A 26926-nucleotide genomic window follows, 5' to 3' on the forward strand; every position below is an offset into this window, starting at 1 on the left:
CAATGCCCCTCCATAGGTAGCGTCTCCATGAACCGCACTGTTGCCTATGCCAGGTGTCTGGTTTTCTTCTCATGGCTAGCTCTGCCATGTTTAGAAAGAAGTCGAGTGGGTTCGGTCATTTATAATACACAGTAAAAACCGGTAGGCTAAAACACAACATTTAGCGAATAAAACCCATTAGACTGCAGTAAAGTATTGTTAACCATTAGATTTTCAGATGTGGTTGACCCTGTTATTCCTATACGGCTTGTACTCGAATACTAAGATTGGGAGAACTGCTAAATGAAAGGGATGTATTAGTGCTAAACATAAATGCACACTTGGTCCTAAATCATTATCATTTAACCAAACAAAGGAGCTGTCTACCGCTATGTAATGAGTGAAATATGATCCTTACATTCCCACATATCTGCATTCCTTGAGGACTAAATTTGGCACCATTAACACAGAAACATATTACATTTAACGGCACATAAGGCCTAGTCGGCCCATCTATTCTACCCATTTTTCCTGCTGTAAAGACTCAAACCTTAATGAGTCCTTGGTCTTCTCTCAGATTAAGGAGCCATATGTCTATCCCATGCATGTTAACATTCCCTCACTGTATTAGCCCCTGCCACTTCTTATAGGAGGCTCTTCCACTTATCTACCACCCTTTGTATTCAAAGACACCATTGCATTCAGCTACAAATATAGGATGGTCTAATTAACTTAAATAATACAGTAATCATCAAGCCTTGCGACTTGCAGTAAGAGTTACCTGTGGTAATCGGTTACATTTACTCCTGTTGGGTATGCGACTGTTCAGTTGAATGTTAAAGAGATCCTGCAGGGCTGCTTGTGCCGCCTGGGCCTTTGCCAGTTTCTTGCTACGTCCCGTGCCTTCGAATGTCCTCCCGTCGACTCTCATTGCCATTACAAAACGTTTGATGTGTTGCTTTTCCACGGTCTCCGAAAGGCAGACGTACCTCAGACCAGGTCGCAACTGATTGAGCATCACCACTGGGTTCTCTTCGCTCTCAGCTGGAGGTGCCATCTTGTGCTTGTTTTGTTTCGTACGGCCCATTAAATCCAACGTGTGACAGAATAACCTCCCGTGTCGGTATGCACCAGAAAGCAATTCATTATTAACTGGGCTATAGCCTGAGAAGTGTTCGCTGTGCGTAGACGGTTCAAACTCCTTGAACAGAGTATCTGGGAAGTCTGCCTGGTCAGACGTGAAGTCGGTCGACGGGTTGACGCAGTTTCCCATTGCAAAGTGAGCTTGACAAGCATTCGGGAACTGGACAAATGACTTTAGCGCTAGCTCTGCTGCCCTCATTTTTGCTTTCTTTTTGGTTGGTCCAGTGCCTTCAAACGTGAGACCATTTACTTCCACGGCAACGGAGAAGACAGGCGCGTGCACAGGGCCGGTCTGTGAAACTATTCTGTATTGTAAATCTGGCTTTAGCTCATGAAGTTGAACGAGGGCATTTTTTGGCGTGACTGACCATGAAAGCTTCTTTAGTATGATTTGTAGTTTACAAAAATGTCCACCGTTCCCTTCCTCCAAAGGTCTCTTCCGTTTAATGCCGGACGGTCCTACCTTTGGTCTGTCACTTGACGATAGGCCATGACCCTCTCTGTTTCCCACGTTTCGATTTTCCTTTACCTCGGCGCTGCTTGTACCTACATGTACATAAAAACATGAAACATGTTAAAACCCAACGTGGCACCCATTGAGAAGGATTATCAGCTAGTCATTGACAGATGGCTGTAAGACGTTTGGGCTGCCCTTTGATCTTTGGCGGTGTTAACCCCACTCGCTCTACCTATCCCATCCCACTTCCATTTCATGTCTCCCCTGCCACCATATTTAGAAGAAAGATGAGACCATCGGTAGGGTGGAAATTCCCAGGGATAAATATCCTACTTTTTGGAATATTGAAGCAGATGCGTTTGACAATGAAGGCAGAAATACAATATGTAACGTGTTTAAGGTTCATTGAGTTATTCTAGCATTTTTTCGACTACTAGCTTTACTAATCTACAACTCTTTACTAATTATACATCTCAATAAAAATATACTGGGTTTTTTTCTTTTCTTTTTTTCTTTGCTAAATTGATTTTCTTTGCTAAATAACTTCCCATATGCTGGATGGTTTCAAAGCAATTTCCATGACAGTAGAATATATTCTCATTATGCTAAAATTAAATTATCCCTCGCATATTTAGATTGCTTTATATACATTTGCCATTAATTGCAATTCCTTTTCTGCGCTGTAACATAATTAAGTTTAACACTTATTCATCTTATTTACAAAATATGCACTTGACAACTGAGTTTTAACGAACACGGAACAATTTCCTTAGCGCAACGAACAATACAAAAAGCGGATTAGTTTATATTGGACGGCCATTAATATCATCGGATGGAGGTTGGGGTAGGTGGGGGAAGCCAGCTAAAAGGTGGTGCTCGCCTAAAATTATATCACATATTAATACATATGGGGCGGCTCTTTGATGACCTGTTTATTACTGGACTGTGCAAAGAGGTCATCTATTAAGACTTAAAGCAACATAAAGGATTCTTTACAGTAAGAGCAATAAAGATGTAGAATTCACTAACCACAGAGACTGTACCATGAAATTAAATAGATGCCTTTAAATATGTGCTGGGGGATTCATTAGTTAAGAAGAATATGCGGCATATGGCTGGTTATAAGGACAGTATTAGTTGATCTAGTGAGATATCAGAGGCCATTTTGGAGAATCTCAAATGGAAATCTCTTCAATGGGTTGGGTTTTTTTTTTTTGCCTTCTTCTGAATCCACTGCCGGGTTTTATCCAGGCCTGGACTGGCTATCTGGCACACTAAGCAAATGCCCAGTGGGCCACTGGTCATCGGCACCCTATACTCACTTGATCTGCACTCCAGCGGCAGATCGGGTGGTACGGTATGGTGCAGCATGTCGTCGAGAGACTGTCTATACCCAGCTATATGCTAAGTGAGCATTAAATCTTTGCGTGCAGCCACGCATCTCCAGGCGTCAGTCGCACCTACGTCATCAGGTCTTAAATGTGCCAGGGCCTCCTCGTGATCACCAGTCCGGCCCTGGTTGAACCTGATGGACCCATGTTGTCTTTTTTCAACCCAAGTTACTGTTACAAAGGGCCAGGGATTCGGCACAACAAAGTAACAAGCAGGCACATATTTTATAAGACGATGTTATTTGGAAAACACACATTTTGGTCTTAATAGAAAACCCTCCTTAATTCCACTTTATTTTCAATATTTATTTTTTGTGGTAAATTTAGGAACACTTTCAATGGTTGCCTTGATGAGTTTTACACAGCCAGGGACACTTTAGGTTTTTTTCTGCTTTGCAAATACAAATAAAGGTAAAATGAGAAACAAAGTGCTAAAGTGTCCCTGGGAGACTATGATATTTGTGATATTGTGATATTTATGATATACGGTACATCTATTATTCATCACAAAACACACAGAAGGCCACTTGGCGACTGAATCTACAAGAGACGCGGCTTTATTTTAAATGGAATTCTTCTGCCTTGACATCTATTTATATTATCTTTGCAGCTATTCTAAATTCTAAATTTAGGTGTGAGCCATTAGCCTATAAACGGAATATCAAGTCAGGTGAAACACCGACCTCGCTTGCCACCACGTAGTCAGGCTGTTCAGGTCAAGGCTTTGAAATTACCAGTGTGATCTGTAAGAAAAAAGTGGCCCTAATAGCAGAGACTGAATAGCTAAATGATTGTATCCGACGAACTGAAAATATAACATTAAAGGGAGTCAGTAACAGGGAAGCATGGATTTGCATATCTACATCTCTCCGTTGGGTAAATGAGGGTTTGGTGGACGTTATTGACAATGAGTGGAAAGTCCGGTCTAACGCATGGCGCCTGCTCACGAACCAGAGTTGAAACTTAACGCCATTTATCATTTCCAATTTATAAACTAACATGCTTAAAAAGTCTGATAAAAACTGCATTGAATAACTTGTAACTTCGTTAACGAGAGAAGAGTGATATAGTTATATCAGCCCAAGAGAAAATGCAGTCTTAAGTCGACTTTTTATTGGGTCAACAGAGAATAAAGATATAAAGTTCCATATGCTTTGGAGATCTCAGAGGTCTTTTCCTCAGTCGGAGTCATTCACGTATTTTACATCAGCTGCAGAGAACTTTCTTACTTGTTTCTTAAAATTCCTATCTAAGTGAGTTGAGTTTTATCATCCCCCTAATGCGTTTCATTCATCAGGGCGGCATTAAATAAAAATACATTTGTGATAATATATTTTTTTAAATAGTCAGCAGTTTTTAGATACTTTTTCAATCCAGTAGCTATATCCTGGTACGAAAAAGACAAATTGGGGAAAGGCAGCTCAAGTGCATGCTGGGAAATAAAACCTAAGCATATAGAATGGTCAAAGAATGCAGTTAAAATGGACCCGTCACAGACTTTACCATCATTACATCATACCCACCCCAAATTTCAGGGACAGTATAGAATTTTGTGACATTAACAAGTACTAAACTTTATATACAGTTATAAAAGTATAATATAAATATATATATTATATATATTATATTATATTTCAATATTATATTATCTTTTATTTACATAGGGCCAATATATATATATATATATATATATGTATATATATATATATATATATTATTTATCAATATTTAATATTATCTTTTATTTACATAGGGCCAATATATATATATATATATATATATATATATGTTATATTATATATGATTATAATATTATTATCTTTTATTTAGGGTCTGACAACCGCTCCCCTCTAAATGTTTCATTTACCAAAATGCTAAATGCGGTATATAGGTATTATTATGCTGTACTGATGTAACGTTTCAACCATATGACAACCCCCTTTAAATTGTCTATAAAGCAGACCATAGTATATGCTCAGCGGTTTTTGATTAAGATAGCTTTATGTTGTGCGAAATACTTTCAGGAGAAAGTCTTTGTAATTTGCAATATGCTACAGTGTGTGGCTCTTTGTCTTCCATAATATGTTTTTTTCTTCTTCTACAGACTCAATTATCATGCATAATGATACCGAGAGAAGCAAGCAGAGAGACAAAGAAAACTCTTACAATTTAGCAGGGTCCATAAAGATAATCATTTAGCCTTGATTATTGTGCGTGAATCACAAGCACAATTAAGTAAGATATTTAAAGGGATGATGTATGTATTTGCAATCAAAATTATGTTTCATTGTTACATGTGTGCAATACTTTTTGTTGTTGTTTTCTTCTGTATTAACTAACTGATTAATAGAAATCTACAAGAGAGAAAAAAGAGGGGGTGACAGAAGAAAAGGAGTAAAAGAAGAAAGAGGGAGAGAGAGAGAGAGAGAAAAGAAAGAAAAAAGGAACGGGATAAATGAAAAAGAGGGAGAGAAGGGAAAAACGGAGAGAAAAAATGTATAGAGAAAAAAGGGATAGAGAGATAGACAGATAAGAAAGGAGGAGAGAAGAAAGAAGAAAAAAGTAAATGCCATTTTAATGAAGGGGTAGTTAAGAGGGACTGTCGCTCTGTCACCTTTGGGGCAACTGTGGCTAAATTTTTTTTTTTTTTAAAGAATGCATATTAAAGTACTCAAAAGGTATAATAAAATACATTCTTCCTTACTGGGGCCATGGGTAAGATAGATATGTTTTAGTAACGTGTTTGATATAATCTTTATACGTAACTTCCTCTGTTTTATTAGCCCAGATCAGCTCCTGTCTGTTTCCCTGCCCCTAATCCTTCTTGCCTCCTGCATAATAGCAAAAGTACTTTACTTTCCTAACACTAACAACTTTTCATCTACATCTTCCATCACTGCATGTTATTATCATTATGGATTTAGTGCAAATGTAAACGGTCACACTTCTATCAAGAAGCGGCATTTTAATTAAAAAAAAAAAAAATAATCTATTTATGCAAAACGCAATATTCGCCAAACATACTTTAAATTTCATCTGCTATACAACATGTTCCGTTCTTCATTGTCGAGGAACCTGCTCAACTCATATCTCATTTTCTTCACATCTGTGTTGACTTATCATGCATGGAAGAGTTAAATGGGTTTGTGTGATCATTTTGCTCTTCTAAGAACCATTATGCATCGCTAACAATGACAATACCTATATCTCTTGGTCGAGAGGGCTCTGAAAATCTAGTCATCCGATTCTCTATGCTACATTTGAAGAGATAATGTTGGTTTTCTTGAAGGTTACCCTGCTTTCCGACACTCGAAACTTCTAAAAACAAAAGCAACTGCTTTTACAAACATGTATCTGCATAATATTAATTACCTTATTATAAACTAATTGTGTTTCCCATTTAATGGCAGATAAAAAAAAACATATATCCCATAGAGTCTGCCCAATGTTTCTGCTATACAAGAGCTTGTTTGGTTACTGGTCAAACAACCCCTCAACCATAAAAGAAGTCAATGTTCTTAAGTCCTACTTTGTCAGGAACCGTACCAGCATATCCATATTAAACCATTGGGCAAGTCTCCCTAATTATATGGCTCCAGAATTACGCAATTACTGGTATTAATAGGTTTTTCATTTTAGAACCTTCCTTTGTTTCTTTATTATTTTATCTTTCCTTTTTTTAATATAGCCTCTCTATTTTGTGGAAGTGCAGCGGGAGCAGTGGCGTAGGGGTAAAGGACAGTCCCCCAGTTGTCACTCAGGGGGAGGTTATGAGACCCCATCACGAGGCTGCTCAAAGCAGGGGGGAATGCTGAGGTTGAGGTAAGGGGGTGAGTGAGGGAAGGAGCGTATGCATATATGACTGTATGTACATTTGAGTGGGAGCGTATAAGTGCTTGTGTGTGAGCATGTATGTATGTGTGCCAGCATTAATGTGTATTTATGTATGTACAGTATCTGTGTGTGAGCATGGATGTGTACGTGTGTAAGAGTAAATATGTTATGGATATGTTGGAAAACCCAGGGCCCAACAGAGCCATGAAGACTTTTTTTTTTTTTTTTTAGGTAAGGAGAGACAATTAAGGAATTTCACATAATTTTAAATTTGTTTGTAGAGTAGATATGTAGAGACTGTCCTTTCTTCAGATCATGTATTCATCTGCAGATGTTAAAATGGCATCTGAGAACAAAACTTGCCAATGATGAGTTGAGTTGGTGAACCAAAGTAGTGACATCATAAATCAACACCTGAGTCCAAAGCATAATTTGCAGAAGACCTGTGCCAACTAACTCTCCGACTTTAGGATCAGAACAATGGGTCCTTTAACACCAGAAAAAATGGGTCCTTTAACACCAGCAATATGGGTTGCCCAATATTTATAGTAAAAGTCACACTTTTACTTATTGACCTATGGATCTGTGTGCTCAGATATTTGAATAATTGATTAAAGTAATTTGAATTAAAATATTGAAACAATTCAGTTTGTACACTATGTGGCACATATTTTACCATTAAATAAATAACACATTTATAGGCATCAACTTGCAACATTCTAGTTTTCGCTTGACAGATGATTTATTTTTTGATGCCTGTTGTGTCTGTCATTATGGCAGGGAAGAATCATTCACGTAATAAAAAAAAATGAAGAAATGGAATAAAAAAAATAAAAAAAAAAATAAAATAAGCCACTGAAGAGATTGCAGAAGCATGCATTTCCAGACCATTAATAGCACAGTACGGCTACCAGATCAGGAAAGGGGATTACTGTTTCAATGTTCTGAGAGTAGATATGACTAGGATCTCAATTCGGAGAAGTCTTACTGTTGCATCGGAGTAAAATAATATAAAAAGGTTTCATAAAATAGGAAATTATTTGACAGCTGTAATAAATCACTTCAAACAAGACCCGAAACATTCTTTGGAAAGCTTTTTTTATATATTGAAAGTCATTTTATTCTTCCTGTAGGATTTAGACTAAACCTAATCTGCGCCTGAGGTTAAGATTTAGTTTTATGTAATTTTTGGAAAATAAATATATGTTTTTTTGAGCAGTAATTTAGATAAATGAATACAGCATGTGGATTTCAATGCAAGCTCAACAAGTGACAGCTTTGCTAATTACCCTGATGAAATATCTCAATTAAGAAACAGCAGGGTAATTGGGGTGAGCTTGGATTTGACTGACTTGTGTCTTTTTTTTTTATATATAATGACTTAATAATGCGGTCTTTTCAAAACCCAAAGAATTCTATGGTAATTAGGACTTCTACTGTGGCGTAAAGAGGTGTTATAACTTCTTATGAGCTCATTATGATCCCCAATTGTTTTAGATTATCTATGATACTCTATTTACAAAATATCAATGCCGTAAAAAATAACAAATATCCCGCTTTTACATTTATGCTTTCCAGAATATAAACCCAATCCATACAATAAATAAGGATGTTGGTCTGGTCACTTCCACTTCACCTCTATCACCAAATCCTTTTATCTTCATCACAGATGAGAATTTCACCCAACATCTACCCAACATACCAAGTTCACTTAAACTTGACTCCTCTCTCTCCATCGCCCCTTTACATCTAGTCACTCAATAATCCTGCTTCGTTGTCTGCAAAATATCTCTTGAAAGTACCAATTATTGCCCTTATAGTGTCCCATTTGGATTGTCCCATCTCACAACCCTTCTTCCATCTTTTACCACTCAACCCATTCTTTTCAACTCTTCTTATCCCATAACGCTACATCTTCTGCCCCATCGCGCCAATCCCTATGCTAGCTACACCCAAATCATCCTCACCCAAGCACCTAATCTTCTGTCTCATTTGCCCTCAACCAACGGACTGTAAACTCAAAAGAGTAGGACCCTCTTCTCCTTTTATATTTTTTTTTAACGTTGTATTCTCTATTTTAATAGCCCTAATAAATCTGCTGGCACTCTGTAAGTACATAAAATGTAATAAGTACAGTGGAACAAATGATGTCATCACAGACATAATAATGACATCACAAACATCTACACTATATTGGGTTGTTGCCTTTTTTTCCACAGTGAAAGCTGTCTATAGAATTCTGCAGTTTAAAGAAACTCAAGAAATCATGATTGTCTGAGTCTGGTATGATTTGTGTTGAAACAAATATTTCCAGGAATAAATTGAAGGATTTTATTTTTGTTTACTAAAGGAGATGTTAGTTTTCTCAGTGATAACGGTTTAAGGCTGATTTTTATATATGTGGTGATGATGGGACTTGTATTCCAGAAACCTGCACAGAGTTTCAAGCAACGGAACTATAGTTTGGAAGATTTATAACTTCAACTATTGGTTTGAGACAAACTATCCATCAGTGTTTTATCTGCAATGAAGTACACTCATTTACTAGGGTATAATATAAATGTTTTATTTGCGTTAAAGTACCGTATTTGCTCGATTATAAGACGAGGTTTTTTTCAGAGCAAATGCTCTGAAAAATACCCCTCGTCTTATAATCGGGGTCGTCTTATAATCAGACCTCAAACAGGTCTGACTATGAGACGACTAAGATCCATATCCCCCGCAGCTGCAGGGGACCTGGATCCTCCTGTCTCCCCCCCCCGCCCCACTTACCGGTATTTCTGAGTCCCCGGTGTGTAGCTGGGGCAGCGTGTAGATCTCTAGGCGATTCACGTAGACAACTTCCGCTGCAGCAGGAAGGAGGTGTGGCTAGCAGCGGGGGTTTTCTGTGTCCATCGCGCAGACCTTCCCCGGCTGTCAGAGATCAGAGTTCCCCGCTGCTAGCCACGCCTCCTTCCGGCTGTAGTGTAAGTGTGTGGGATCTACACGCTGCCCCGGCTACATGACAGGGGAGTCAGAAGCACCGGTAAGTTTGGGGGGGGCGGGGGAGTGTTAAATGGGGGGCATAAGGCATTTCTGGAGGCAGAGTTCTCTGTGAAATGCCTTTTTTCTGCCTCCAGAAATGTCTTTTTAACTCTCTATACGCCACTCTGCCTCCTGAATGCCTTAAACCTCCCTATATGCCACTCTTTCCCATAATATGCCTTTTAACCCTCTAAATGCCAGAGTGGCATATAGGGGTATAAGGCATTTCTGGAGGCAGAGTGGCACATAGGTGGTCAAAAGGCATATCATGGGGCACAGTGGCATATAGGGTTAAAAGGCATATCATGGGGCACAGTGGCATTTAAAGGGCTAAAAGGCATATCATGGGGCACAGTGGCATATAGGGGGTATAAGGCATTTCTGGGGCAGATGTGCATAACTGGGGGGCAGGTTGGAAAATATAAGGAAATAAAACCAAAATATTTTTCTAAATCATAGGTTTTATTAAAAAAAATAGTTTAGATGAATTAACATTTACTGGTAAAACTTTTTCCTATAGGGTCGTCTTATATTCAGGCTTTTTCTTTATTTCCTAAATTAATATTCAGATTTGGGGGGTTGTCTTATAATCAGGGTCATCTTATAATTGAGCAAATACGGTATTTCACAATTTTGGAACCACATTGAGATCACACACAAAAGATACTCGGAGTACAAACTATCCTCCTGCCCCAATAAAAAAAATTTCAAAAAATAATAACCGGGGTATTAACGGCACTTTTCCAAATATGTGACATAAAATCCTTATCTCAAATATTTTCTCTTCTAAAAGTCAAGGTCTCTGAGTGCAAGTATATCTGTGAAACGCGTTTAGCATCTCTCTTTTGAGAAGTAAACATTGTTAACATCACTGTAGGGGACACGCTTTCCAAATGTAGAGAAAAACTTCACAAAAAATAAACATTTAAGGTGTACAAGAGCTGTAGAGACAAGTGAGATATAGATGTATAGAGCCTTCAGCAAGACGCGCCGGAAGAGTATTGTCTAATATTAGAGGCAAAGGCGGTGGGAAGGTTAAACTAAAAATAAAATGCAATATGAGGAGAAATGGGACTTTACCTGAAGGGTGTAAATGCAACACAAGCTTGCTACCAATCAAGTAGCCTGTTTTAAGGCCAAAATAGCCCATCCTCTCTTTCCTCCCTTTATCCTACTTTCTTAGAATGTGTGCATATGGCCTGGGGGTTTCACCGCGGGGTCACGTGACCTCGATACGTTTCTGTCTCCCCGTGCCGGTTCAAAATAGTTTCGAAAGGCCCCTTCCGACCTGGATCAGCTGCCCTTCATTGGTTGATGCCAGAGGAGCTCCCTGCTGGCGACCAAAAGAGCCTTCCCAGGCGTCAGGAGTTAAAGGTCCATATAAGCGACTCTATTGGTCGCTGGCAGGGAGCTCCTCTGGCATCAAACAATAAAGGGCAGCCGCCATTCATTGGTTGATGCCAGAGGAGGCCCCTGCTTACTCTCTTTAACTCCTGACACCGAACCTTGGCCTGGGAAGGCTCCAGGAGTTAAAGGTCCATAAGAGAAACTCTATTGGTCCTCGGCAGGGGCCTCCTCCAGAATCAACCAGTCGCTCTTATGGACTTCCTGGTGCCAAAGCTGCTGCATATTGTTACCCCGCTAACCCCCGTATTAACCCCTGCAAACAAAACCATCAATAAACGAAGAAAAAAAACACGAAAATGTACATGAATATTCGCCGAAAAAGAACATGAAGAACATCTGAAGATTTTGGCCGGTGCACAAGTCTAGTCGAAACATGTATTTCTATAAGCAAATAGGACTGAAGAAGGAGAGGTAGGACAGTGTAGGTTCACTGGTTGTTCCCAATTTAAGACTCAAAACCAAAATGGCGCACTTAAATAGTAAATAAATCAAAAGGCAAATATGCTTCACATATATGGGAACTTCTCAGGGTCGGTTATCTGGAACGCTCCATCTTCTCCAGGAAACCCCCTTAGAAACATTTCTAGCTTTCAAATTATTATTTTTACCTTGAAGATGAAAGGAGCAGCATCAAAATTGGAAAATATTTTTAAATATATGTTTTCATTTGTTTTCATTAATTTGTCTTTCAAGCGGCCCAAAAATGGATTAGATGAAGTTAATGACACATAAAGACACATCAAAGACACCTGGGTTTGAGGTCAATGTAACAACATATTTTTACATCCAAATAAATTTTGAAATTATGACTTACTTAAATTATCTTCATCATCCACACTGCCAGATCCAGGATTTATATATTTGAAAGGAACAATCAATGTTGACAGCATGCTTAGTTTTTCTGGGGGGAAAAAAAACATTTAAAAAAATATTAAATTCCCCCAAAATTTAAAAAATAAACACATTTTAATTTCACTTTTATCGCCATGATTCTACAAATATCAGGTAGTTTTGGAATTTGTTTTTAATATCTTGATTTTACATCCAAGCTCATTAAGAAACCCAACGGCTCTGATCACCGTAAGAGCACTGATCATAAACACGTTGCAAGAACAATTATATATTATATCATTTCATTACATAATGTATATTTTCTCCATCAGATTATGAAAAATTGCGTTTGGCCATTTTAGAAAAAAAATAAAGCATTTTAGTCTAGAAATATATAGCCGAAAAGCACAAAAGAAAGACATTTGAATGATACTGGGTCTTTCAAACTGCTGCCCACAGCACTTAATGAAGCAGAAAAAGAAGCTCTTCACGCAGGACTGTATGTTACTGCAACAAGGGGAGATAAATTTAGGACGCTCCAGTCATACTGGGGATTGGGTAAGGTCACAAAATGAATAATGGAGCTTCATGCCAGCAACTCTGTCACAGACAGAGGACTCGTGAACTTCCACAAATGGCTATTTTGGAATGAAATTGATGCTGACGGAGTCGCCGAGCTCATAAGATCTTTCTCTGTGTGTGTTGTGGAGTCAAAGAAAGGAGAGTTGACAAGAATGGAATCCTTTGTTCGCGTTTACTGTAACACATTAGATTACTTTACTGAGAGGGTGGTAGATAAGTAACACCGCCTAGAAGAAGCAGTAGATGCTCATACAGTAAAGGAATCGAAGAATAGTTGGGATAGGCATATGTCTAATCCATGACTGACCGAGGTCTGACTCTTTGAAGCAGTTAAAACAGGAAGCCTAGATGGACCGAATGGTTCTTGTCTGATGACCTTTTGTTACTATATTGCTTCTATGAAAAGGCCAAATGTGCCTTTAATTTTGCCCATTGACTTTTTATTTTACTTAAATTTTAAAAAGCATAAGTAATTTTGATACAAAATTGTGATATACAAGGCCGGAAAAGTTAATGTCCTACCTTAGTTCTATTGTTATGTATGTACATACCTGGGAACTCTGCAGGTTTTCCCTGGAGAACTCCGGCAGAAGCACCGCGAATCCTCTGGGTCGCGGGAGCGGGGTCTTTACACACCCCACTTCCCACCCATTTCCCCCTTTAAAAGGGGGTGTTTCCCACGATGTCAGTGGGCAGTCCTGGCCGTGTCCCGCAAGGGTAGGCTACGCTATAGCCAGAGCCTACAAGTTCCCAGGTATGTGTATGTATGTCTTCACGATTTTAAGCTCCTTTGAGCAGGCCGTCCTCGCCTTTTGTTTCTGTAAATCTAAATTATTATGTGATACACTACTTGTTATATCGTTACCGCATGCACACACTCATTAAAACCTTCATACGTTCTTGAAAACTAAAAAATGGATAAATAAAAATCTGCACCTTAAATGCACATATGGTTTCACTGCAATGGCTTAATACCACACCGCTCCTTCAAATTATAACCCTAACAATGCATTACTCTATATGATAAAGTGATTTATATTTCATTTTCTACCTACACGGCTGCAAATGATTGCTTCCTGAACCCATATTACAACATGGTTCTTGCATGCATTTCTGCCGGAGCAACGTGATACATGACACGAAAAGCCTCTACTAATAAGCAAACACCTCAGATTTCATTATTCAAAATGTATAGCTTCATTTGTGTCCCAATAAATATATTCCTCATGAATTTTATTGAAAGGAGTGGTACGTAATATATACCGTATTGGCTCGGATATAGGCCGCCCCCGTATATAGGCCGCACCCTAAAAGTTTGGTGCTTTTTTAAAGAAAAAGTTTTTTTCTTTAAAAAAGCACCAAAAAAAAAAAAAAAAAACATTCTGCCACTCTGTCTCCCCCCCCGAGATATGCTGCCACTGTCCTCCCCCCCGAGATATGCAGCCACTGTCCTTCCCCCCCCCTCGAGATATGCTGCCACTGCCCCCCCCGAGATATGCTGCCACTGCCCTCCTCTGCCCCCGATATGCTGCCACTGCCCTCCTCCTCCTCCTCCCCCCCCCGAGATATGCTACCACTGTCCTCCTCTGCCCCCCCCCCCCGACTTACCGGAGCAGACTCCCGGGTGTCTTGCGGGGCCGGCGGGGGGCATCTACGCAATACGCGTATACAACCGGAAGTTGTATACGCGTATTGCGTAGATGTCCCCCGCCGGCGCCCCGCAAGACACCCGGGAGTCTGCTCCGGTAAGTCTTGGGGGCAGAGGTAAAACGCATCGTGTGGACGGTCACCGGCTACGGCGATGCGGGTAAACAGCCCGGAGGCTGTTTACCCGCATCGCTGCAGCCGGTGACCGTCCAGACGATGCGCTTAGACAACCTCCCGTGCCGGCACCCCCCCCCCCGTGGAAAGTGCTGGCAGGGGAGGCTGTCTGAGGACATCCGAGAGTAGGATACAGGTCCCCTGCACCGTTGCGGGGGATCTGTATCCTGTACCCGCTGCCTGCCCGGCGCCCGGGACTGCATGTCCCGGGCGTCGGGCACTAGACCCCGAATATAGGCCGCACCCCCACTTTAAAGTGTTAAAGTGGGGGAAAAAAGTGCGGCCTATATTCGAGCCAATACGGTACATTTTATGTCCCCGAAAGCTCAACTGAATTACAATGAGGGGGGCATACCCCAGGGGATCTATCAATTTAATGAAAATAAATTAATAATTTCACATGCCTCAGGGTAAAATAAAGGACCAGTGTCTCATAAAATAACCTCTAGGGGCATTATCCACTTACCCTTGGATTTGAATTTTGGATTAAAATTGTGTGAGGGTTTTATAAGTGTTGGCTGCGTGCATCTAATACACATTTCCGTCTGTTGCTCCACATAACTGATTACTGTTTTCTTTTAGCCCAAGTTATATACATTAAGTTATTCAGAATAAGTAATAAAAGATTCTGAACGCTTCAGTGTGATAGTGTATTTTGACTCCTTCTCTTTAGTTCTCCTTTGTCATACAGATAGAAGGTTTAGGAAGGATGATGTATTGGAATATTAGGAAATGCAGAGATGCAGGTATTCCTTCCCGTAACATGCCATGTCTGGGCTATTTTTTAACCGGTAAAATAAATCGATTGTAATTGTAATGTTATTGTCAATTTTGATTATTTTTAAATTGTAAAATATTTTCAGAAGGGGCAATATCCAAACGATGATCAGAGGTCTCTAGGCCACCAGGCTAACCCAGAACATGAGAGACTACATACCTACCGATACAGCATGTGGATATACACGAATCCAGTCAATGGCCACACATCCGTCATTTGGCAGCCTCTGGCCTTAAAGAGCCAGGGTCACTTAATCAAGCCCTTATAGACACAATTGAATAGGCAGGATGGGATGTCTCGGGGTTGGGCATTACTTCTAAAATAAAGCTGATAAAGCTGGTAAAACTAAGGGGATCTGTTCCTTATACTTTATCTAAACATCAATGGAAATTAGGACATGTTTTTTTTTTAAACTAAAGATACAGAAATAAAAAATAAAATAAAAAATAAATAAATAAAATATATATATATATATATATATATATATATATATATATATATATATATGTATATATAATAAAATAAATGAAGTGTGCCTATATGTACTAAGTTTTTAATTCATTCCAGACAACTATTTAGCATTTTGTTATCACGCACTATTAATAATTATGTCGGAAATTGATCATTTTGAACAAACAACGACGATTAGGCAGATGGCCATCGACAATTTGCCAAACTAAAATTAGCCATGTTTTACAGAATCGTTTTGCATCTTATACTCTAATTACTATTCACCAGCATTTCATTCCTTAGAACTGTTGAAAATTAATATATTGCCAGTTACACAATAGAACTGTGATAATTGCTCATCAAGGCTGACACCTAGGAAGAAATAAATTCAATGGAGGAGAAGCAATGAGCTTTTTCAAATTCAGGTAGGGGTTTACGAACAAAGTTTTCAATGAATATTTTATTTCAAAGTTATAGAGTTACAAGTGAAACTGGGACAGGACTTAAATCTATTAAGTTCACCCTTCCAAAGATATTCCTAATAGCACGGATTCAGCTGCAGGGGAACAAAAAACTTATTATAAGCGAATGTCAATTGTCCTGGATCTGCTGCTATTGAAATCAAAGCCCACATCCCACCCATGTAGGCTTTCCATGCCAAAAAATTTAAGTGTAAGTTTTATCTTTAAATCTGTGCCCAGGTACATGCTATATAAGCTATGTATAAGTATGGTAAGACATGGAGAAGGCTGGTAAAATTCAGTCTTGAGGGAAAGTCCATTGAACTGGCCTAGTAATATTTGGTCAACATCATGTCGGATGTGCACCATCCAGTCCAGCCTGGCATATATGGACCCACATTTATATGCCCTGGAAACAAGCAATATGGATGTCCATTGCCAATAAAAACAAAATTAAAAAAAACAAACTCTTTAATTAATTTACTTATTGAATCAAGTTTGTCTTCTAAACTCATTAATGAATACTCCAACAGGCAATTCTTGGCCCACTTCAAACTATTAAAGAGTAGGAAAATTTTTAGATTAAGGCAACCAGTCATGGAAATGAAAAGTGGCCATGGCACTTTAAGGCCTGTGGTCGTTAAATTGCGTAGATGTAGTCACAGCATGGGGCCATGCATGTCCAGTTGGCGACCAAACAATGCAAGACCTGATCTGCTGCTGGAGCAGAAGTGTAAACATGGGGTGCAATTGGTCACCCATTGGTGCCCAATGTGCCAGATGGCCGGTTCGGGACCGACCTGTGCGTAGTTTAATGTACGTGGTACAAATGCAGAGTTTAGACAAAAGTCCATCGCAAATACTGTTATTGTCTATGCCTGAACCTTGTAGTCTACTCCAAGAGACTTTGGGGTGAACGGAAGGATTACTAGGTAAAAAAAAATTGTACTGTAAACTGATGTTATGATGCCTAATCCTACCATCTGTTCTTTTCTTTCACATTCAAAAAAACGTGAAAAAATCAATCAAACAAACATAAATAACTGGAAAGTCGAATTGTGAGCCTCTTCTTATACAAACTTTAAACCAAATACTTTTCTGAAATCTAATAACAAGAGTAAATGATAATAGTTTAATAAAGAGCCCTGTGTATCTTGCATTTTTATTCCCGCTCTGATCCGCTGTGTTATTTGGTCTTTTTGAAAGAAATATGATAGAATTTTATTACCCGCCTAACAATATGAATGCACACAGCTCTTTATAATGACGGAGTTTAGCAGCTGTACTCCATAGTTACAACATAAATGGCCCACTCAGCTCTGCTCAAATAAAAGGCCATTTTCCCAAAATGAAAACCCATTACATTGTGAAATATTACATTTTTTATTACTTCTTAAAAACAGCAAAGTGAGTAATGGGGTAGAATGCTGCTTCTGGATGTTTTATACGAGAAAGGCTGCGTGCGTGTTATTCGCTGTTATTTTTTACTAAAATCGATTTGAAATCAAGTTCAGCCTAGTCAAATTAGATCAAAAATATTTAATTTAGTCTGAACAATATTCTCTTTCTTCTGACACGTAGCCTACAGACAAGAGAGAGAAAAAAATACAATCCGATACCTTGCCTTATTATACGTTTATGTGCAACTTTGTAAGAATAATACCATAAAATGGATTTTCCAAGTGATCTGCTTCTATTCCGCGTAGAAAACACAGATTACACAAGAATTCGATTTTATGAGTCCGTTTCAAGCTCATAGAAATGAATATTGTATAATCCTATTCAACCCATTTTTTTTTTATTTTGCCTGTTCTAACATATATATATATATCTTTGAAGAGTGAAAATAAATGAAATCAGTATTCCCTCCCGGAGCGGCACAAATTATTTTTTTTCACTTTTTGTTGTTTTGCGATGCAGTCAGTGGGTTTCTCTGACTTTTTTTTTTTTAAAAAAGGTAGCATCCAAGCAATATTATTTTAAGAGAAAAATGAAGCTGTATGTTCATGTAAAAGGCACTAGTTCTGCTGAAAGATAAGACACCGTCAACGCCAAATATATATATATTTTTTTACATCTATCACGAGTACACAAGATTAATTTAAACAATGAATTTAAACAAAATTTGTAATTTTCTAAGCCCAAGATACAAAGTCTAATGATGTCCCCATGCCATATGATGTCCCTATATATATATATATATATATATATATATATATATATATACACACACAGAAAATAATTATAAGGACTTTGGAGGCGGGGCATAGATTTAAAAAATGACGTTATTGCCATTTATGGGCAACAATAATACAGAAGTGGATGGGTCATATGATGCTCAGGATTTGAAATTAACATGTCATTTTCCCAGCACCCTCCCAGACCAAAATTAACCATTTAGCTCTTTCATATTTAATCAGTTTATAAATGGAAATTTCATCACCATAATTAATTGTGAAAACAAGGTGTTTTAAGGCGTTTTAATAAGATTTTGTTTCGAGACTTCTTTCCTGTCTCTCCCTCTCACACAGCCCACAAAGTTATATGTAACGTAAATAAATCTGTGGCAAGCCAAAGAGCTTCCTAAAATAATGAAAAATAATAAAACATAAAAGAATAACACTAAACATAATTAATAGGAAATGAATGTACACATTCCAGTTTTTATTGTTACATGGAAGACATGACAATTCAACTGGTCACATATGTGCTGGTGAAATGTCCAGAATTTACGACGGAGGTAGGTTTTTTTTTGGGGGGGGGAGGGGTTAAAAAAATATCGTTTTTAAAAAAATATAGAAAAAATATTAATATTCTAACAAAAAAAATTTGAAAAATGTAAACAATTCTTTAATTTGTTCCATGGAAAAATGCTGTTTCCACCCAGTGTTTCCTCGGCCAATTACTGTATCTCTTTCTAGGATTTCTTCTGGGTTTTATAAGAATTCCCTTTATGATTTTCCGGTTTCTATATATAAAAAAAAGAACATTCAAACTGTTCTGCTGCTCTATAATAATAGTATGCTAACATCAACACAGCAGACATATAAAGTATAAAACGAAGAAGTAATTAAATCTTCCCACAGGATAGTTTGTTTTTTTCTTACAATTTAAATTTACATTGTAAATGTGACACGAAACCATGAATTACTTGTATTTCAGCACGTGGAAGATGCTGTTTGCGAAAAGCCTTTCCCGTGTTTATTATTGTATATCCCTTGTGAACACAATTTAATTATCTGTAATTAAACCTCCTGGTGCTATCTCTCTTACTGAGAGGGCACGCTTTTAGTGGCGTTCGCTGGGAAAACCATATAAAGTGACATTAGCAACACTCAAATTGGTGTATTAAACTTAACGTGTAACCTCTGTCTCTAAATGTTCCTGTTGGGAATATTCCCCGAGCAGAAACAATGCTAATCAAGTGATCATACGCCATGTGCATGTACAGTAATACTGGTTATTTATCATCAAGTGTGTGTGCAAAGAGTAAAACTATATATATATATATATATATACATACACATACACACACACACACACACACTATATGGACAAAAGTATTGGGACACCTCACCATTACACCAACAGGGACTTTTATGACATCGCATTCTAAATACATAGACATTAATATGTAGTTGGTTCCCCCTTTGTCCCCTTCAGCATACCAAGACATTTTTGACATCCAACTCTGGGGGAACAGTTTACGGAAGGCCCTTTTCTATTCCCAGCACATAAAGCAAGGTCCATAAAGACATGGCTGGATGAGTTTGGGGTGGAAGAGCTTGACCGGCCACACAGAGCCCTGACCTCAACCCCATCCAACACCTTTGGGATCAACTGGAAGGAGATTGTGAGCCGGGCCTTCTCGTCCAACAAATACTCGATGTATTTAGAATGTGATGTCATCAAAGCCCCGGTTGGTGAAATGGTCAGGTGTCCCAATACTTTTGTCCATATAGTGTATAAATACATTAATAATGAACCGAAATAGTGCAATATCTTTGGGTAGTTCTAATCGCAAACTATTAGAACTACCTAAAGATATTGCACTATTTCGGTTTCATGTCCATCTCTACAGATTTTATGAAGAAATAAAAGATATTGTCAACTTTAACCCTTGAGGAGCTTTTCGTTTTACTTTTGTTTGTGAGTGCATCCACTTCACAGTTTTTATACACACTATTTTACTGTACTACACTATTGTGTGTTATTTTTTTTCCTTTTATGCACATGCGCCCCAATACCGTTGGTTTTTGAGTTGTTGAACATTTGAGGAAGTGTTTTGTTGGGCAGCAGCACAGATATTGGGAAGTATTTGTTTTCTAGTATTTTTTCACGTGTATTGGTGTTTATTTTCAATCGTTTGGTCACCTCTGCAACATTGCAAAGCGGGTCATCTCCTCGAACACACTTAGGGCGTCAGCAGAGCAGAAACGCTAAATTGTGACTGTCCTGTACGATTGGGGCAGATGGGAGGTATACTGATTCAGAAGTAAGTCCAGTGTCAAGAAAAGCTGAAATTTGTTCTTCGCGCAGTAACAAATACGAGCACAGAAGCATCCTTCATCCGGCTCCGCTGGATCCACGTCAGTGGACTGAAAACTCCGTAGCAAGTTTGGTAGAATGGACTCTGACGCTATAAATGATACACCCAACATTGCAGGTGTCCACAATGGGGACAGCGGGGGGTTTGGGTAGACCCAGGAGTGGGTATGGTCAGAAGGACCACCTTACTCAGCTTAAGAGCGTTTCAAAGAGGCCATGTGGGAACTCCAAGGGAGGCCAATGGGCCACTTGGGAAAAAAAAAAAGAAAAAAGAAAAAAAAAAAAGTAAATATTAAATATATATATATATATATATAAATATAATAAAGTTAAATGAAGGTCCTGCAATCCATTGCACTTATTGCCCTGTATGGAATTTTCAATCCACAACAGTGAAAATCTAGCAAATCGGGTCTATTTGCGGGGGGTGATATTTGTTTTGCAGGCTCGCGCTGTAATTGATTACAAATTCTGTGATCATCGCAGGACCTTTTTGGAACGCTTCCACCTAACAATGTTTACTGATAGAAAGAGATGTGTTTTTAAAGTAAAGGTGAGATCACAAATCTTTTTTTCCCCCCTCAAAATATTGAAATTAGTAGCAGCTCATAATTCAACGCCAGGTGTCGGATGTGATTCTCAAACAAGTCGCACTGTCACAGCCTTCGCCGAGCTAAACTCATCCCAAGCAAGACGTTTCTTAACATAAACAAAGATAGCTTTGATACGCGATAATTCCGTTCTGTCTTAAGTGCTCTAAGCAGAGAAATTTAAGTTGTATTTAGGACAAAATGGAGAGGGACGCAGAGTACAGGTTCGTGCATAGACAGCAAGTCTGCTGCACACTCTGTGGAGTCGCCATAGCGACCAATGATATTTCTGCTGCTTTTTTCCTCTCTGTCTCTTTCTTTTTTACTCTCACCCCTTTCTCTCTCCTCTCTCAATGTTCACCTGATCCCCATCCCTCGGGTCTCCTCTCTCCCTCTCTCTGTACATATATATTTTTGCACCAGTGTCTCTGTAGGCATATGGAGATTGTTGGCTTCCTCTTATTCTATGTAATTGGATCATTAGAGCCCGACATAGTATTTGTTATCCGACTTCAATAATTTACAACGCCCAGTGTTATTACACATACTATCCATTGAAGAGATGGGTACGCTTTTCATCATGCGCGTTTAAAAGTGAACCAAGTGCTTGTTAGCTCAAAGTATTACACTTGAGATAGTCATTAGGTCTTGCATTTCTGAATACACAATGATTCGCATCTTCAGATCTGAGTTTTTGAAAGTGTTGCTTTTGGGTCCAAAGGGAGGATTTTCTGAACATAGCTCCAACATCAAGCAAAATGTCTTAAGACATCTCTTTTTAACCGCCATATAAAACATTTTCAGGACCAAAAGCAGTGGAAATGAGATTAAAAAATGTAAAAAAAAAATAAAAAAGCCTTCTCCGCAGCACACACAGCCAAACGGCATCATCATAAATTGATGAATAATAAATGCTCGAGCATGATTTTCAAAGGAGTTTTCGTTTGTTGTTATTCCCTTGATGAGAATCATGGGAGTAGTAGTTAGTCACAGACTACTTCTTTTGATAGAGAGACCAGCGTTCCATTGGAATCAACCGGAATCCCTCTACCTCTTGTCTCATTATTATCTTTATTTAAATTTTAATTTTTTAACCCCTTAATGACAAAGCCCGTACATGTAGGGGCTCAAAATGCATTGTTTTCAATGAGTTTAGGGACCGCCCATTGTCCTTAAGGGGTTAAAAGAATATTTTCTGAAATGACATCTACCTCCATTAAAGGCACAGCCAGGGCATTTCATGCTAATGCCCCCCCTCTATTTGCTGCCATGTTTTATTGGTGACGACCACAATGGAATCCTGCTGTCAGGCCAAGCAGGACGTTCTAACGTGTTACGGACTCCATCTGAATTGTTTCAGCAGGCTTCTCGTGAGCTTCCAGCGCTAAATAACCATGTATTTCCCCTCTAACACTGCCAAGTGTCTCCCAAGTTTCCCTTTTCAGGATGGACAATCAATTTTGGGATCTCAATCCACCCGTCTCTTTCCTCCCGTGATGTCCCTCTTTTTTAGGCGATCAGTATGTTTGTTAGGTAAGAATATATCACAGTGTTCTACAGCCACAATAATACAATGTTTCACATCTTCAGATCTGTGTTTTTAAAAAGTATTGCTTTTGGGTCCAAAGGGAGGATTTTTTTTTTATCATAGATAAGTTCCCCTTTTAAAATTTGCTAATTTACTGGTTAATGTTCTTTGTTCATTCGTGTTTATTGTCCTACATATCGCTTACTATTATAACCTTTTTTTTTTTTTTTTTTTTTTTTTTGCTTTTTTTTATTATCTTCATCATCTTTTTATAATCCTAATAGCAGCAGATTGGCCATGAGACCATGAGTCCTTGTCCTCAATGTCATAAATGAGTCTTAAATAAGTTGAGAAAAGTTCCTCCGTTACATCACAATTCAATAAAGAATGTTCTGTTTCTGACATAGGAATCTTATGTCATGACATTGTCCCAGATATAAATCCATCACAGTCACAGACTGGGTCAGGACAGATAGATAAGGAAAAGCTGCCTGGGAAAGGTAAGAAATTAAATAAAGGAACGCTATAAGACTGGGTTACTTCGTTTCATCTCTTCCTGTATCGACTAAACCAAAATAATGTTGATAATGTTGAAACCTCTATACTGAATACTATATATTTCCTTAAACATATTAGAATTAACACAATGGGTTTAAGAATTGCTTCTCTCATGGGTTTAGTATTGGAGGGGTTCGCTCAATTTCCTCTGAATCTTCTAATTCAATTGTGGAAAATAGAAAATTCAACATAAGAACATAACTAGGCTATCAATGCCGTCATATTCAACTCTTCCATAATTATACCGAGAATTTGAAAGTAAACCGTTAGAAATGTGATACAGATATGAAACAAACATGACATTTAGCACGAAAATCTCATATCTAATCTATTCCATATCTACAGACGACAAGATGTCTAAGGGTTCAAAAAAACTAATATAAAAAGAATCACAGATACTTTGGAAACATAGGCGCTATGGCGAAAAATGTAGTATTTATTGGTAAGTATCATCGTACGCTCATGGAATAAACCAGTTTAATAAAGTATGCTTTGCTGGCATAAAAACATGATTTACAGAATAAAATCAACATATTATTGCAATACTTCAAAATACCAAAAAAAAAAAAATATTCTTCATTATGGCGGCACATGGCATATTGTTAATGACAATAAAAAGAAAAATCTAATTGAAAACGTTATTAGAAATCTAAAAAATGCGTTAAGGATCTTAACAAAAAAAAAGCTAATAAAAAAGCAAATGAATACATTTGTGAAACATCTTCCTGGGGTCTATAACACTTGGGGGGGGGGATTTATTAAATAACCCCAGTGGGCAGAAAAAAAAATCTCACAATATATATTGGTGTTTTGCTATTTTTGTTTCAATTCACGTGCCTTTTACTTTTTATACAATGTGCAGTTTTGCATCGAGGTATACAGTATAATATTCCTGAAGAAGAGATCTAAATAGCCTCGAAAGCTTGCCTTCTTTACCTTCTGTAAATAATTATTTATTCATGTAAAACAGGGGAGGACTGGCATCAAAGGCATCAAATGCCACCATGGCTCCACTGAGCTGTGACTTTTTCTGTATTTTATTAGCCACCAGCATTTACTTTTGGGGAGTTTTAGGTACTTTTTAAACTTAGTTTTTTATATATATTGTATTAATGTAACAATACAACAATCCTGAGTCACCAAGTCCTTAACCACCAAGTGATGGGACATACCGGTAATAAGGACCCTGGGACATACCAGTGATAAAGTGAGTGGTTGCTAACGTCTAACATCTCAGGTAGCCTCACCAATGACAAATGTACACGGTGAATAAACTGGAAAAACTAGTATTTCCTACATACACCGGTGATGTAACCAGCCATTGATTAAAAATGAAGGAAATATGCAAGATCTGATTGCTTCATTTTGGCAACGGCACAATAGAAAGGCGATTCGCATCGCTTGCGTTTGCCAATTTGCTCCTTGGAAAACCTGACTTATCCTCTGCGTATCTCCGGATCTGTATCTAGCGCGCGTCTTGTTATTCTAACAGGTAGTTTTGTGCCATAATATTATTGAGAAACGAGAAGTGTTTTGTTGAAGTGTCTGATGAATCGGAGCAGGTCGTGCCACAAGACCGTTCGCTTATTGTACATGCAATTGCAGACAAAATGTTTACGCTGCCTGAAAACCCACCGACGAGCGCATCAGTGATTAGAGAACGCACAGATGGGGTCCCTCATTGCTTGTTCCATATGATAGAACTCAACACATCTGGTACGCTATGAGAAGCATCATTCCGCTAATTTGTTTGTCAGTATCTATTGAAGGGACTATCTGTCATCCTGTCACGTTTTGGTTGCCCTGAAATATTTGAAGACAAGGCTAGTTACAAATTGCGACTGCTGGCCACGCGGGAATTGCCTGCAAACTACCAGCTGTTGTTAGCTAGACAAGCGGTAGTTTTCTGTTATAAGCTGACATTTCTGTGCAATCACTTCTAAGGCTTAACATTTTTTTTTTCTACAAGGAAACATAATCAGAAGAGACACAGACTGCCTGTTCTTGCGGAATTTGAGTTCATTGTAGAACTGTCTTCTCGAGCAGGGATTGCATTCTTTCATAAGAGGTCACGTAGAAAAGTGAGCCGGGTACAGTTTGGTAAATGGTCTAGTAATCGTGTCGACCAATGGAATGTTCCAATCAGGAGGACCATTCCGTTTGACGCTACGGTGATTTTTGTTCCAATAATTGTGTCTACTCTCTTTAAGACCGGTCGAAATTCAGTACAGACCTGCGCCAGTGAGATAACAGAAAGGAAAGTAGGGAGGAAGAGGAGAAGAAGAGATAAGCTGCGAAAATCACCAAAGAGGGCCGTTCCAAATGCCACTAGAAGAGCTGATAAAGATAAGAACAGATTGGTGATAGCGCTGTGAAAAATCCCAGGCTAAACGATTGGAATTTAATTCACAGTAATTACAGTTTAAATATAATAAGTAGATAAAACATACAAAAAATATGCATGATATGTTTTGCCGACAGGAGGTGAGAGCACCGGCCCGGAAGGAAAAGCAGAAAGTAGAATGGGAAGAGGAATGAGAAGAACACCATGTTAGAATTGTTTGTCCATTGACTTCAGGGCTGGTGCTTGTACGGTCTAAATCTCACCTCTGAAGAAGTCTGTCAAGTGGCTACTGGCCTTAAAGTGCCAGGGTCGCCTTGTGATTGCCAGTCCGTCTGTTAACTGTGCCACTCAACTCTTTTTATTTTCATATATATATCTCCAGGCGATATGCAGACGCAACTCAAAAAAGAATTATTTTAATGAAATGGTCACAAAAATGGCCAGCCTTTCTCAAGACAAACTACCTACTACTTTGGCTTTGCACACTGACAAAATATTTGTGTGCGGGTCATTTGTGGCTCCGCTCTATACTTTTAATAAATATAGTGTTTTTTTGCGTTCTCACTTAACCCTATGCGCACTTGACTTTTCTTTTTGGATTACCTATATAATTTTCCGACCTAGAGGCGACGGCGGTGAACTTTGTCCATAGCAGCACTAGGAGAAAATATTTATTTTAGTTACTTTGGACTCACCCTACCTACACAATTTTCTCTATAGGATTTATAACAACAGTTAAATTAAGGGCATCAAACTAGTTAAATTCTATATATAAATGAATGAAGAGAGAGAGCGATAGAAAGAGAGAGAGGGGAGATAGAGTGAAAGAGAGTGAGAGAGAGAGAGAGAGAGAGAGAGGGGAGAGAGAGTGAAAGAGAGTGAGTGAGAGAGAGGGGAGAGAGTGAAAGAGTGAGAGTGAAAGAGATAGAGAGAGAAAGAAAGAGAGTGAAAGAGAGAGAGAGAGAAAAGAAGGAGGGAGAGAGAGAGTGTGAAAGAGAAAGATAGAGAGAGAGAAAAGAGATAGGGAGAGAGAGAGAGAGAGAAAGAGAGACCTTTTGGAATAAATCCTATTTTCAAAGAAGAATCAGTCTTTGCTACAGGGGCCAGTTTCGCGTCATTGCGAGATGACACTTGGGTAATCTCTTGTGCCCGTGGAATGTCAAACGAGGGTCAGAACTCAAAAGGTGGAAATGTAATTTG

The 26926-nt window shown here is 38.5% G+C and overlaps 1 protein-coding gene across 1 annotated transcript in view; it reads right to left on the reverse strand.

Annotated features, from left to right (window-relative positions):
• Positions 1-724: 724 nt before the first annotated feature.
• LOC128497934 (double-stranded RNA-specific editase B2-like) overlaps positions 725-26926 on the reverse strand; it is a 167257-nt gene continuing 141055 nt past the window's right edge. Inside the window, exons 3-4 of the mRNA XM_053468174.1 lie at positions 12050-12136; positions 725-1668 (exon numbers count right to left, since the gene is read on the reverse strand). Coding sequence (XP_053324149.1) covers positions 731-1668; positions 12050-12136 — 1025 coding nt within the window. The 3' untranslated portion in view covers positions 725-730. The remainder of the gene's footprint in view (positions 1669-12049; positions 12137-26926) is intronic.

The sequence above is a fragment of the Spea bombifrons genome, chromosome 5, assembly GCF_027358695.1.
Source record: "Spea bombifrons isolate aSpeBom1 chromosome 5, aSpeBom1.2.pri, whole genome shotgun sequence".
In the NCBI taxonomy this organism is placed as follows: Eukaryota; Metazoa; Chordata; class Amphibia; order Anura; family Pelobatidae; genus Spea; species Spea bombifrons.